Raw genomic sequence first — 14,847 nt, forward strand, 5'->3', positions numbered from 1 at the left:
ATACATTTATGTTATTACCATTAGTAAGTAGCCACTAGCTACTCTGATAACACTGACATCAGAAAATGACTTTAGGATGTCATCCAGGGTGGTCGTAGTAAAAGAGAGCACCTTCTGAGTAGAGTTTTGTGCAACACTTTGATGAACAACCTATGAAAGGAAAAATAAAATTATATGTGACTAAAGAAAAAATTTATTATCATCTACAGCACACATCCAAAATCAGCTACTTTAACTTTAATGTTCCTGCGAAAGTCAGCACCCTACACAGAGATTATGCTGATGCTACACAAATGTGTTTGCAAATTATTATCAGACACGAATTTGCATCTTTCAGGAAAGGCTACTGCTTTCCCAGCCCATTCCAGACGTTTAACTTTAACACTCCTCCCATTAACTCCACCATGCGTTTACTGCAGGATGAATTTTGCCTTTAGCCCAAGCCCAGCAATCTCTCAAGTACTCCACTTTCCCTCTCCCCTCCTGGGCCATTCACAGAGGTCAGAAGCAGTGTAGCAGAGGTCAGAGCTTGGGACACAGAGACCATGTACTGTCACACAGCCTCCCCACCTACTGCTAGGAGAGTAGCCGGTGACTGGCTAATGTTTTCCAGACACCCTTAGAATAACCATGCCAACCAAAAGTTTTAAATCCCAGCCAACTCTCTGGTTCTTTTTCAGCCCCAGCAAATCAAGTGTTCCAGGCAGGAAAGAGCAAAACCTTCATGGCTTCTCATAAGTGAATAATACGCAGCTCCTTCATTGGAGGGGAGGAGGCAACTTAAGAACTGCAAGGCAATAACTCCGTTCCGATTTAAGCAACTTCCTTGGAGAAAAGCTGTGACAGAAGCCAGTGGATTTTTGCAGGACTTCATAGTATGATATCTATGTTATTTTTAATTTTACCTCAACATACATCCTCTGCCAGGCTTCCAGAATTGCTGCTGCCTTATCCTCATTCCAGTTGATATGTGAAACATATTCATACCCCTTGAAGTGCTCATACATTTGCTTAGGAGTCATCAACTGAAACATGGTTTGCAAAGCCTGGGCACTGTGACATGGAGAGAAGAGCATAGAGGAGGACGAGGCATAAAATGAGTATTTTCAGGAAATTATTTTTTATGACATCAAGTCCCAAATGAGACTCTAACAGGAGCTTGCATGAGTTCTTGTTTTATAAGGCACATGTTTTTATTAGAATTTAACAAAGTATAATTATTCTACCATGTATCTGGTGCATCAGTACTGGTTTATGCATGTATTGATGCTAAATCTGGTTTCACTCAAGTTAATGAGAATTTTGCCATTATTTTCAATAGGGTCATTTTCAGGAGCAAAGAATGTAACCCTACAAATCAGTTATAAAGATCATGACTGATAGACAGATTACTGTGAAGATGCCACAGGAACACTTATTTCTACAAGATCCTGTAAATGCTGTTAGCAATTTGTCATTTGAATACCTTGATCTTTTTCATCCTTTGGAGACAAATGCCAGATTAAATTCCTGATGCCTGACAATCTGCAAGGACTACACAATGGCAACCACTATCCATCTTGAATTTCCACAGTGTGCAAATGTACCCAATAGTTTTAGAAGATTAAGGAACCATTTTATTTTTCGTTAAAAATACATACTTTGGCTACTTGTTGAAAGACTTAGCAATGTTAAGCATGAATGTAAAAAAGGTCAACATTCATATTAAAAGTTCTAGTAAAAGTTCTCTATATTAAATATGGAAGAATTATAGAATTACAGAATCGTTTGGGTTGGAAAGGACCTTAAGATCATGCAGTTCCAGCCCCTTGCCATTAGCAGGGACACCTCCACTAGATCAGGTTGCTCAAAGCCTCCTCCAGCCTGGCCTTGAACACTGCCAGGGACAGTGTTCACAACTTCCTTGGCAGCCTATTCCAATGCCTCACCACCCTCACAATAAAGAAATTCTTCCTTATATCTAATCTATATCTCTCCTGTTTAAGTTTGAACCCATTACCTCTTGTCCTATCACTACAGTCCCTGATGAAGAGTCTCTCTCTGGCATCCTTCCAGCCCTTGTAGCCTCCTTTCGGATACTGGAAGGCTGCTATGAGGTTTGCACGCAGCCTTCTCTTCTCCAGGCCCCAACTTTCTCAGCCTGTCTTCATATGGGAGGTGCTCCAGCCCCCTGATCATCCTTGCGGCCCTCCTCTAGACTTGCTCCAACAGCTCCATGTCCTTCTTATGCTGGTGACATCAGAACTGCACACAGTACTCTTAAGTGGGGTCTCAAGAGAGACAGCAGAGGGGCAGAATCACCTCTTTCAACCTACTGGGCACACTTCATTTATCTTAGCATGGTCCACATTTTTCAGAAAAGTTCTATTTCACAGGCTTTTTCCCCCACTGAAGTCCAATATTCCATGACTTCTTCAAGAAGTGTGAAACAAACGGGTTTGTTTTACCACTCAAAGCTTATTCAAGATGTAGGGACATAGAAATAGACTTTTCTGTATACTGATCCTGAACAAAAAGTTCAGTGGAAATTCTGGAATTCTGACAAGTCAAATGAATGCCACATTACCAAATTATTTTTCTCCTCCTTTTATTTTGATGGTATTTCAAAACATGCTCAAAAGTGTTTGGTGCTTTGAACTCTGTTCAACACGCATTCTGTAAACAAAATTGCCAAGAGAAAGCCTTCTTTCTGAGCAACATACACCATCATTCTGAGGTTAGAAGAACAAAGCAATAACTATTCCTTAAAAAATTTAAACTACCTAATCACTCTTTTAAGTTCTTTCTTTTGAGGCATGTCCTCCTAAACTGGGATTCATGAAGAGCAGCAGATTTGCATGATCCTCCCCCATACACCAGAACTCAAACTCTAACAAAGAAAACCTGGCATTTTCTTTAAACATTTACCTGACAAGTTTACCAGAACTGTTCTTGACTGTACCACCTATAATTAACTCCTCTTGCCAATGCATGTATTTTCTTGACAGTCCATAGCATCCACCACTCAAAACAGGGGCTACATCAAGAGGCTAGAAAAAGTTGTTAAGAAACAATTAATCAGTTTCATATCTTTAGACAAACTCATACCCTAATTCAACACAAAGTATACAAGAATAACGTGCATTAAAGACAATCTAGGATGTCTAGAAAGAGAAATGTTTTCAACAGATCAGACTGAACAGATCAGATGGATACTTGTAGACTAGACTGTAATTTCTCCACAGCATGAAGTGATTGATAAAGGGATACATAAAACTGGAGTCTGTGACTTCAAATTCTCAAAAAAGTCAACAAAACTGACACTACTTTGAAAGAAGGCTTTGCTGAGCTGCATGAGTGTATAGTGTCAGCTGTATTCCAGAAGTGGCTATGTCTAAGGCATCAGGTTTGCTCAAGTGCTACATCACTGCATTGCCATTTCCAGACAGTAGCTGACAAGTGCACTCTCAATTTAAATACATGGGCTTAAGCACTGCATCACAGAATGAGGGAAACTTCGTGACTGTGGGCTAAGTGCATGTAACTGGAACAGAAAGAATTTATCACTCAAGAATACAAACTATATATAGCTTGGAAGAAAGTGTTACCTTCTTTTCTCCTCTCTCCCACCCCCACCAACCCCAGCCACACTTGAAAAGATATACACAAGGACAATGGAACTTACTTTAGTGGAATTTTTATTGGGAGCTGTAATTGGGCAATCGGGATCAGCAGGATTCAGGCAGGGTCGATCCATATAACCATGACCAACTTCTGCTTTATTCAGCATTTCTTCCCAGCTATCCACTTGGTAGTTTATTTTCTTTAACTCTTCCAAGAATTCTAAGGGGTCAAAATTGATCCACTGTAAAGGAGGCTTCCCTCTGCAAGAGAGAGAAATCAGGAGAAAATGACACTCACAGGAAAGACAGAAGAAGTACAAAAACAAACATACTTTTAAAATTCATGTTTGCACAAAAAAAAAGAGTTATTTTCCGTTATAAGGTAAAACTTTTTCTCATAAGGCTGTTCTTATAAAATGTAAGGCATTTTTAATTAGATTTGTTCATGTACTTTTCTTGCAGCCCAGTTGCAATTTTAACAAAAATATTCAGGTCTTAAAAAGAATTGTGGAATAAACACAGGTCAAAAATACTTCCATTTACAAGCAAAGCAAAACAAATCATCAAGCACCTAAATAACAAAAAAGCAGCCAACTGCTGCTTCAAAGAATTGGGGGGGGGGAGAAGGAAAAAAGAGAGGGGGCTGAGGAAAGAAAGCCTTTCTTATAGTATCAGATTACTTCTTGCTAGTCTACTAATCATCTTGCAAATGTAATCAATCAATATAACTGATCTTTGTTTATCTATAACAATGCTGGCTCCTTCAAATGACCTGGCAGCCTGACTATCAACCATCAAGCTCTCCTGCTACCATGGCTGTCACCACTATCGCTGTCAAGTCTCCCACCCCCCACTCCTGAATTTGTGATGTTGACAGACTAGAAAGGCTTTTGCCTGCCTTATTCTGTGATTCAAACCACACTGTATCTGCTTAACCAGGCTTAAGTCATTATTCTGAATCTCCCAACCAGAAAACACAAAACCCCTTATTTCCCCATCTAGAACTGTACACTAAAGGTTAGAAGATGGCCATTGCAAATTGCTTTTACAGAGACATGCAAACCAGGACAGAAACAATAACTTAAATGCTAACTCCTGCATAATTAACAGAAAATGCCTGCACAGATTAACAGTTAACTCTTTAAAGGACTCAGGGCATATTATATCACACATGTAAACTGTGAGAAACCACCCATAAAAGATACTATATGGTTTCTTTAATGATCTTATAAGCAAAGGATTTGCTCTTTAGTCCTCAGGAAGACTTGAGATTTAACCCAAGACATTTTCTTAGGAATTCCCAGACAACCAATTTTTTGGGGGGAGGCGGAAGTGAGAGGGGAGAGAGGTGGTACATACCCAAAATCAAACCAAACCAAAGCAAACACCAGAAACAAGTTTATTTCAGAGAGGAAAAAAAAATAGACACAATTTTTAAAGCTTGAATTTAGAAAAACTTTCTTGCATGCTTGCAAAAAGGAAAAAATAAGATAGGATTTAAATCAATGCTATAAATTATCTCTTAGAAACAGGAAAATCTTTTGTCAGTGGGGGAAAAAATAACCAAAAATACATGTGTATTTTCTGTAGAGACACTACACTTTGTCTTATTTTTCTGCTAAACCAGAATCTGAGTAAACAATGGGAATGCAACTGAAAAATCATATACAGATACACAATAAAAATCAGTCAGGTCAGACTTCATTATAACAGAAAGTTATAAAAAAACATGCTTACAAAAGATAGGCAGTTCCTGACTGTAGCTTTGCTCCCTCCCAGAAGCAGTCCAAAGGAGTGATAATTAAGCAAGGATAAAGATATTCTATGATCTGTCAAAATCAAAAAGGGGAAAACCACAGTTATACTAGTATATAATCAAAACAACACAAGCTGAATCATGAAAACAGATAAATCTTGTAACCAGGTCCCGACTGCACATACCTGGTCCATGTAACCTGCTTCTGTGATGAGTTCTCCTGATTTGTAACACAAATGTTCCAATTTCCACTGTCTGTAAGAAACATAAAGAACAAATTTTTTTCTGTCTGGGTTCAGCTGTAACAATTATTTTTCTCCTTCTTAGTAGCTATTGCAGGACATTTTCTTATACAATTACTGAAAATTTTTCTTTAAAATGTAACAGATATTTAAAATTGTAACTCATATACACATATTGCCCTCAAGCATTAAAGCACTGAGAAAGGCAAACAGTATTCAGCATGGACAAGAACGCCTCACAAAAAAAGGAAATGCCTTTCTTTTTGTAGTTACAGACAAGATATTTGTTTCAGTTATTCACACACTTTCTGTAAAACTCATTAAAAATAATGGAGCTGCTTCTGGATGTTCAGGCTAGTCAATACATGTTAAAGAGACAAAAATCCATCTTTATATAAATGAGACAGCTTGTGACTTAAGATGCCACTCAGTGACAGAAGTGAGAGAGAAGCCAGCTCCAGCTCAGAAGACGAGATTATTCCCAGCTGACCCACACATGCAGAAGAAATAAACCATTAAGATTTCTGCCCTCCTTTTTCAACTATGAGTCAACTTCCACTGCCATGACTTCTAATACCTTAGAGAAGGCAGGAGCTGGATTAAAGATATTTGGAGCTTCAGCATTAGTTCATTGAGGCATCAGCTGGATGTGCTGAAAAGATGGGCTGAAAGACAGTGGGCTTCATACTTCACAGGCAGCACCCCTAGGCAGATCATCATGTAAATAGAAACCCCAGAGGAACCACTTTTCAGGGAGACACCTTATTAGCCTAAAGCTGATACCTTACTAAGGTGCACCTTTATTATTTTTCATTGGACCACACACAGCTTCCAACCTTCAGTTGCATACTCTGAGGGACAGCTGTACTGTCTATGTTATTAAACAGCTATTATTTCACACACTGCCATTTCCCTTTGTATCCGAACTATTGGATGGATGGTAACCTGTGCTGCTGATCACAATCATTATGTACCTCATGATGATGTCACCAACTGAATTCAACTCTAATATGGAGGGGTTTTCAATGTTAGAATCCCAACCATAAGGTCCTATATTTAAGAGTACAGACACCACTCCTTTACCAAGACCAATGCTGGATACTGCAGCACTGTCCATAGTGGCACACTCTCACAGTCTCTTCCAACACCACCTACCCCTTCTTATTTGTTAAAAGTCAACTTGTCACCACTATGATGGCACAAAGTCAAGTATCAGAAAACAGTGATACTCAAATCAAAACACAGCCCAAACTGAAAGGCTCTGGAGTGCTGTTTGAAAATAGATGGAGGGAAGCATGTGCCCATTTTTCAGCTGTTAGAAATGGCAAGAAAACTTTTGCTTTTTCACTTACCTGTTGTACATATAGACGTGTACTCTGCTGGCCTGAAGTGCAGAGTCAAGGTGCTGTCGGAGTGCTTCTGTTGTTAGTACGTTAGCACCATCTTCCTGTGGAGTCTGGATCATGAGCTGAGGGTTAAACATGGCCTCTTCTCCAATCTTCTGCCGTGTGTAATTTAACTCCCGACTCACTCGTCCACCAACTGATGGATAAATATCAACAGTTTTGTTATTAGCCAGTGACTGTTTATTCTAGATTCACTTGATGAGCACTCTCCTGTCAGAAAAACTTGACCATCATGTTCATGCGTTATTTGGTCTCAAACTGATCACAGTATAACTCTAAAAATATTATTTGAGTAACACTGCAAAAAACTATTTTCCTCGTTAAAATACCATTGCCTCTACTGCACTAAAACACTGACATGTAAACTGGAGCCTCAAACACTTTTGTCTACATTATAACCAATATCCCACATATAAAAATTAAAAAAGCAAGCAAAAGAGAAGAACCTTTTCCTTGCAGACCAGACCAAACACTACATACAATTTCTTACACTTGTATAAACAGAATGCTCCAACAGCACATTTTAAGATAAATGGTTTTAATTTACACTCTTCTCCTAAATAGTTTGGCAAAGGCAGAAAAGGAATGTTTCTCTTCAGTTACAGAAAGGGAGGAGCAAAACAGTAAGTGTGCAGGAATATTTCGTCCAGCCTTTAAAAAAAAAAAAAAAGAGGAAAAAAAAAACAATTTCACATGAAGAGATGCAGTTGTGAGTGCAGCAGACACTAGTTTACTCTAGTGGTCCAGAACCTGCACAACATGCTGTGATACAGGGGATCATTCATGAGCAACATGTGTTTTTCAGCCCTTGTGAGCTGAATGGTGTGCCCCATATTAAAACATGGTGGGGGGTTTAGGAGAGAAGAAAAAAGAAAAAGGCAGAGTCTGTAGAGATGACAGGCTCTAGAGGGAGACATATTCAATTTGCCTTAACAGAAAATACCAGGTAAGAATTGAAAATTATCTTCCCTCTTACAAAAAATGCATTCAGCTAGAGTTCATATACTTTATACAATCTCCTCTGTAGTGTCTCCAACAAATGCATGTGGGAGGCAGGATCAATTAATTAGCTGAATCAAGACCACATCCAGATGAGGAGGACAAGTATACCACTAACATGTTGTTTCCATCCCTTACAATTTACCACCGTTATTGCTCTGCTAAGTCCAAGCTACAGACCTGGTCTAATTTCTTACATTTTTTTCCGTCCTAGTCAGCTTGGCACTGGTGATCTGAATTACTGCCAAGGTTTAGTTCTGCAACAGTGTGAACAGAAATTAGGCATGTACATCTATCTCCTCCTGGGTTGTATAGCAGAAGACTGATCTGTAACCAGCTGGCAGTGCAGGAGATGACATTCCCAAGTCTGAACAGGGACACACTTTTTCAATCACTTGGGCCTTCAACCCACTCGTAGCCCCCTGGGGCTAAAAGGACCACCAGGCAAGAAGTTGGGCCCCTGCATGGATAAAGCTGTCAGAATGAGACCCTCAACAATTAAAACATACATTCATTCTGGCATGAAGCATTGCTTAATTTCTTGTTCAAGAATTCTGTGAAGAAGTAAGTTTCCACAACACACTCAATTTTTTCAGCCTGTCACATTGTGCATTACCTCTGTCCTCCAAATAAAGTGACCAGCTCACAATAAGGAAGGAAAAAAGAAAAATCAAAGCACAACTTCCTTATCTACAGTCCCTTTACAACTTCTTAACAACCCTCTTAGTACAGTGGGAGAATAGACTACCACTGAGACTGCATATGCATGGTAACAAAAAGTTATTGTTGATTTTTATCAGGAATTAAACCCTGAAAGTACTTTCACTCATCAGGTTTGTGTTCATGCCATCTTTCTCCACCAACCAGTGGTCTATGAAATACTAATAAATTTTGCTTCATCTTACAGGAATATAGGCTGGGGGTAAGGGAGAAGAGTTCTCCTAATCTGTATTTCTTTGAACCACAGCTTTCTTTTTCAGTCCTTTTGGAAGCTGTAAATTCTTCCAAAGACAAAATGTCTCTCTCCCTCTTTTGTGTCTCAATGCCAGCCAAGACAATAATGTCCCAATTTTATGAGGGCTGTGGAGTCTACCATAAACTTCTGATACTATATTCTTTCCCATTCTACCCACAGTTTCCTTTTGAATTTAACCAGGACTTGAACCAACAAATCATACTTCATGCAAGACAAAGGGTGGCATTCCTATCTCTGCTGAAAGTGACTAACTGTTTACTATCAACAGAAATGATTGCTTCCTAATCAAGGTGCTGTCAAACCACATTAACTTCACTGAACAGGGCAGATTTAGCTAATCAGAATTGCATCACACAAGTCAGTCATCAGAACAGAAGCTGTTTTTTTCCCCTTTTAACATTCAGAACAGGAATAGCAAAGCCACCCAAGAAGGCAGGCGCACATTCCAGAACCCAGCAGCAGATCCACTCCACATTCTTCTTAAGGCATTACACTGTTTAATTATTTCCTTGATGGATCTGTTTTGTGTGTTTCTTCAGCCAAACAGAGTACAGGCAAATGCAGATGCTTTATACAATGTAACACCCAGGTACTAAGAAATTATAAATGCAGATTGCAGAGAAAAATTCTGACTGCCAAAGTCAGATTATGTGAAAACATATGGACAGACTGGAAGCAAGTGGATACATCAGTGGCCTTTCAACATATGAGAAATGATAAAGAGCAAAAGGGAATTAAAAAAGTTTCTAGCAGTTATGTTTACATTTATTTTAATTAAAAGTTTGCAAAGATCACTGGAGGCTGCCATACCCAGAGATCTTAAGCCTTCACAATCAGCACAATCAGCTGAATATGCTCTTTAAAAATCAAGTCCTTTGTTGCCTTTTGGGGGCTTTTTTTTCAGACTATTCTTAGCTAGTGCAAAAAAAAAGGAGAGAAGCCACTGAAATGCACCTGAAGCCTCTCACATTACTGTGCTGAAGATATGCAATACTATGCTAAACACAGACACTTCACAGAAAGTAATTTTTTGCAATTGCATGAAAAAAAACCCAACAAAATAACACACATTATAGTCATGGGATTTCCACACTACAGGACAAAATGATGTAATGGAAAACATAATAAGGGAACAAAATTCTGATGTTTCGTGATTTTCCTTTATGGCGTGCTTTCATATATTTGGTGACAACAACATTTTACACTTAAATGCTACTGACTTAAATTGTACATATGGAATACAGTACCATTATTTCCCATTTTACTCCATGTCAAAGACAGAACTATTTCTCTTTAATATCCAGGTGACAAAATCCACATCAGTCTCCTTTTTCAATATATCAAAAGCCACTTGATGATATTCAAGTCCTGTATTACATGATTCCTTATGATTTAGTGCCTAGAGTTGGTAACACAAATTCCCACAAGCCAAAATGCTGATTTAAATAACAGATCGGTACATTGTTTCATGGCCAGTGGTAACACAATTCAGCAGACTTGATGATCTTAACTGTCTTTTCCAATCTAGTTGATTCTATCCTTCCAGCAGTGTCATCAGATTCTGGGTGTTTGCCTACTACACCTGAAATCTAGTCTGCCTATTAGCCTAGAAATGAGGTACTATGCCAGCTCTACAATTTTGCTAACAGATTTTTAAAAAGGGGAAAATAATCACAACAAAGTAGTAACATCAGTGTCCTAGCACCATTTCTTACGTAATAACAGTTTCTAATTCTCAGAAATATGTTTGAAGACCAGTGTTCAATGTGAGATAGTTTTATTGACAGCATCTTTTTTGTTGAATATTACTCCTTCTTAAAAAAATGCGGGTTTTTTTTCCAGAGAAGAGGAAAATGTCTTCCCTCTTCCCCCCCACCCCAGGCTTCCTTCTTAGCATTTTGCTGTAACACATGAATCTGCCTTGAGCAAGTTAGCACCCCATATCATGAAACACACTGCTGCTCCTCCTAAACTTCCACACTAACTCAAATAGAAGCTGGTCAAGGTACTACATCCTTTGCCATTTCTGACTGGCCGGAAGAGAGCCGTAATTGTCAGTGTGGATGCTGGATTGTTAAGAATTGTGTAAGGACCACCATGTCTCCCTCACCCAAGAGCAATGAACAGCTGTCAGGTGGTAACAAGTTTTAGTCATCCTTAACTTGAGGCAGACCTGAACCCGTGACCTAGAGATGAAAGGCTCTAGATCCCACTACGAAGCACTGAGGTCACAGTCCCAGTGTTTCAGTCATCACACATTAAAATGCTTCAGCACATCTCAAGTGAAAACCCCAGAAAAACGAAACTGCTTGCCTCTAGTGTATATTTGAACAACACGTATGTACCCTCCAATGACACAAGAGCAAAATCATACTTGTTTTCACTGGCACAATTTCTGGCAAATCTCCTTCCGCTGACTTATTAACAATTTCAGAGTTACTGGGTCATTCAGTATGTGCTCATTTCCACTGTGAATGTCAGTGTCTTACCTATGTCTTTGTCACAACCAGCATTCAAAATTTACATGTCATTATATTAACATGCTTTTAAAGAACTCTAGAAACTACCACTAGGAACTGCAGTCCCTTCCACACTAAGTACTTTCAGGAGTAAGTCTGACTTCTGCTACACTAAGAGATCAGTCCTAAATCAAGCAATGAGTGATAGCTGAAAATCACTGCTAGTTAATTTACTGTCCAATACCTGAAAAGGCAGGAAACATTTCTTTCTCAGAATATCTGAAATGTTCCATTTCAGGTTACTGGAATTGCATCACATACCCTGAGGTTCTGTTATTCTTTTCAGACATGAACGCTACCTCTATTAACCATTCAATAGTCACCTTGTGTGCAACTGAGCCACAAGTTGCTCAGCAAGCTCCCTCTAAAAAAGAACATTCTTGACAGCCAAACACTTGGGATAAAAATGTTTGCCTACCGATGTGTAGGACTGACAGGCAAGATTTCCAGAAACACCCACTGGGTTTGGAGCCAAGGTTCTTCCCCTACAACCCCTTGAAGTACATGAATGTAGCAAAACTGTCTGGAGAACCTCCTTTCTGAAGACTATGGGCCTTAAGGTATTTCCACAAGAACACTTGTTGGAGGGCTGACACATTTCTTCTTTGTTTAAGCAACACCATCTTTTCCACTTTTCCAGGACCATACATGTGTAGCATTAGAGTAATCCAGACCAACCTTTTGACAGTGACAACTCAAAGCAATAAAATCATACATGTAATATTCACGGGCACCTCACAGAGTGTTTTCATTTCCCTCCTACAAAAAATGCAGGTATTTTCTGACAAATCAGGTGTGTAGATTAGTACTCCTCACAATGCTTACATTATGGTCTGAGCATTAGACAAGGCAGGCAACCTCTGCAATTCGCAATATTTGTTACCACCACAACAGGAAACAAAAAGAAAATAAACCCCCTTAATGACTCATTAACCATATAAAAACAAAGACTGATAATACTATCCCAATGTGTTCACCCAAGACTCAATGTTTACCAATCAATCCGAAGAGCGGCAGTGTGCAGAGGAACACAGGAAGAGCCCAGGCTCACAGGGAGACCACACAGCCCCTGCTGTGTGATGCCCTTCACCCAGGGCGAGTACTGTGGTGTGGAAAGTCTCACCCTTCATCTCCTTCTCCCTGCCACATGGGCACAGGAAGGGTTTTTGTCCTCATACTTTTCTCCCTGGCAACCTCCATAGCCTGTCTTCCTCAACTTTGATTGCTATTAAGGAATTTCTTGTACTGTACATTCTCAAGTAGTCTTTCCTTGTGCTGTCGCCTTGGGCATCCCTATTACACTCATATACAGGTACTACTCAAGAACTACAAAATTAAATTCATTTCAGCCCGTTACAATGATGCACAGATAAGCCAGTCAGCCACAGCTTTGCCTCCCTGTCATAACTATGTACCAGGATTAAAAACGATTGCACCTGCCACACAGCAAAATGCAGTACCTAATGACACCAAAGACAACTTCTATTTTTGTGTATCCTTGATAAAGGGTCTCATGAGAATAAAACGTGGCAGCCAAATACTACTCATACAGGATCAAACCCTCCTATAAAAAAACAGAGATAGAGAGCTGAAGTTCTCTGGCAGGTATGAAGATTACCATGCCCTTTACTGGGCATGGAAAAATAATGGCCTTTTGATTTAAAGCTTCCTGTTGCTCCCTAGGGAGTTCTGTCTTTGTATTCTCTCAGATGTTTCACCTTGCCTGTGCTGCTCTTTGTCAGCAACAGAATATAGTTTTTCAGCACACAGTCAGCATTAGTCAGCATCCTGACAGAAGAACAGAGAAGACAGCACCTTCCTCAGAATTATCATTCTCTAGGCCTGACTGGCAGAGTACAGGGGTAACACTGTCTGCTGGGAGGAAGTGCAGCACACTTCTGTTGACAGTCAGTACAAGAAATGGGACTGACATGTCCATTTCTTAAACTTTTAAAATGCTGACTACTTGCAGAATCAGAGCTGCTACTAGTTTACATGGCTGTATTATTAACTACTGGCTGTTTGATATTATAATGTATTTGATGCATCTGATACTCCAATGATACTAATGATGGCTCTCATAAACCCATTGGGATTCCATTATAAAAAAGTTTTGGTTACCTGCAATAATTTCTTTTCTGCTCATTTATTTAACTATGCAAAATAAAGACTTCACAGTGAGTGACTAAAACTGGGTTACTGAAAAGAAAAAACTGTTGAGAAATGATGAGCTTACAAGAGCTAGAACACAGTGGTAAGCAATCAGCGTCTTAAGGAGAATACATGGTAATTCAATAGGCTGTGCAATAGCTCAATGAAAAACTGTCATCTTTATCATGTAATTAGACATGATCTCTGGCAGGACTGGACTATGGGCAGTCAGAAATTCCACGCAGTATCTAGGTTTTCTCGCACAGCATTTTCCCTACTGAATACACATATTTGTGTTTGTATAGTTTGCATGGTTGTATCTGCCCATGTTAAGACAGCCTGTGCCATACCATCTCCCTTCCCAACATCCAGCTGGACACTCCACGCTTCTTCTTCTCCTTCTTCTTTTCCTCCAACAAAAGGAGGCCCTCTGTCTATGATATTAACACATCCCAATGAGAAGACATAATTGATTTCATTTTTTTTTAGCACCACTGACTTCTAGGAAAATCTAGAAGCAATGTGACCATCTCGACCATTTTTGTCACACTGAGAACAAGATAACACCAGGGTCTTAGTTTTTGCTTAATAAAGAAGAAAAGATAAAAGATAAAAAGACTATGGCCCACAAATACAAAAAAAGTTACAAAAAAAAAAACCACAAAAAACCCAAGAATGAAGCACTTCAAAATGCTGGTTCTTATCTCCCGACCCATCATATGATATGAGTTAAATTACCCCTCATACATGCTGGGGATGACTCCAGTGTTGCTGTTACAGATTTCATTAATGCTGAAATGATTATGAACAGCAAAAATAAAAACACACATCAAAGATAGCTTTTCATTTTGGCACAAGATAAAAGTTTAGAACTGTGACAAGGACACAAAGCTGTCTGCATACTCAGGAAGACAGCCCAACAACAGCTGCCTCTACTTGTAGTGGGAAAACTCCCTTGCAATTTTAGGAGCTAGACCCTTTCTAAAAATCAAACGAAAACTGATATTACATGTATGCATCTATATTCCCATAGTCAGAAAAATATTATTTCTGATTGGATAAAATAGATTGCATTGATGAATTTCTTGCTTGATGCCCCTCTGAGCTGAGAAACTGGAAAAGAGCATTAAAAAACCCCACAAACTAACATGAACAAATTGCACAGTTCAAACACACAAAAAGAACCAACAAACTAA

At 39.2% G+C, this 14,847-nt stretch overlaps 1 protein-coding gene across 2 annotated transcripts in view; it reads right to left on the bottom strand.

The window, feature by feature from the left end:
• PTCH1 (patched 1) overlaps positions 1-14,847 on the bottom strand; it is a 74,984-nt gene that overhangs the window by 37,624 nt on the left and 22,513 nt on the right. For both annotated transcript variants that reach the window (XM_034072756.1, XM_034072755.1), the window contains exons 3-9: positions 6,953-7,142; positions 5,544-5,613; positions 5,340-5,431; positions 3,665-3,863; positions 2,908-3,029; positions 906-1,053; positions 19-150 (exon numbers count right to left, since the gene is read on the bottom strand). In XM_034072756.1, the coding sequence (XP_033928647.1) occupies positions 19-150; positions 906-1,053; positions 2,908-3,029; positions 3,665-3,863; positions 5,340-5,431; positions 5,544-5,613; positions 6,953-7,142 (953 nt within the window). The remainder of the gene's footprint in view (positions 1-18; positions 151-905; positions 1,054-2,907; positions 3,030-3,664; positions 3,864-5,339; positions 5,432-5,543; positions 5,614-6,952; positions 7,143-14,847) is intronic.

Source organism: Melopsittacus undulatus, chromosome Z (genome assembly GCF_012275295.1).
Source record: "Melopsittacus undulatus isolate bMelUnd1 chromosome Z, bMelUnd1.mat.Z, whole genome shotgun sequence".
NCBI classification, from domain to species: domain Eukaryota; kingdom Metazoa; phylum Chordata; class Aves; order Psittaciformes; family Psittaculidae; genus Melopsittacus; species Melopsittacus undulatus.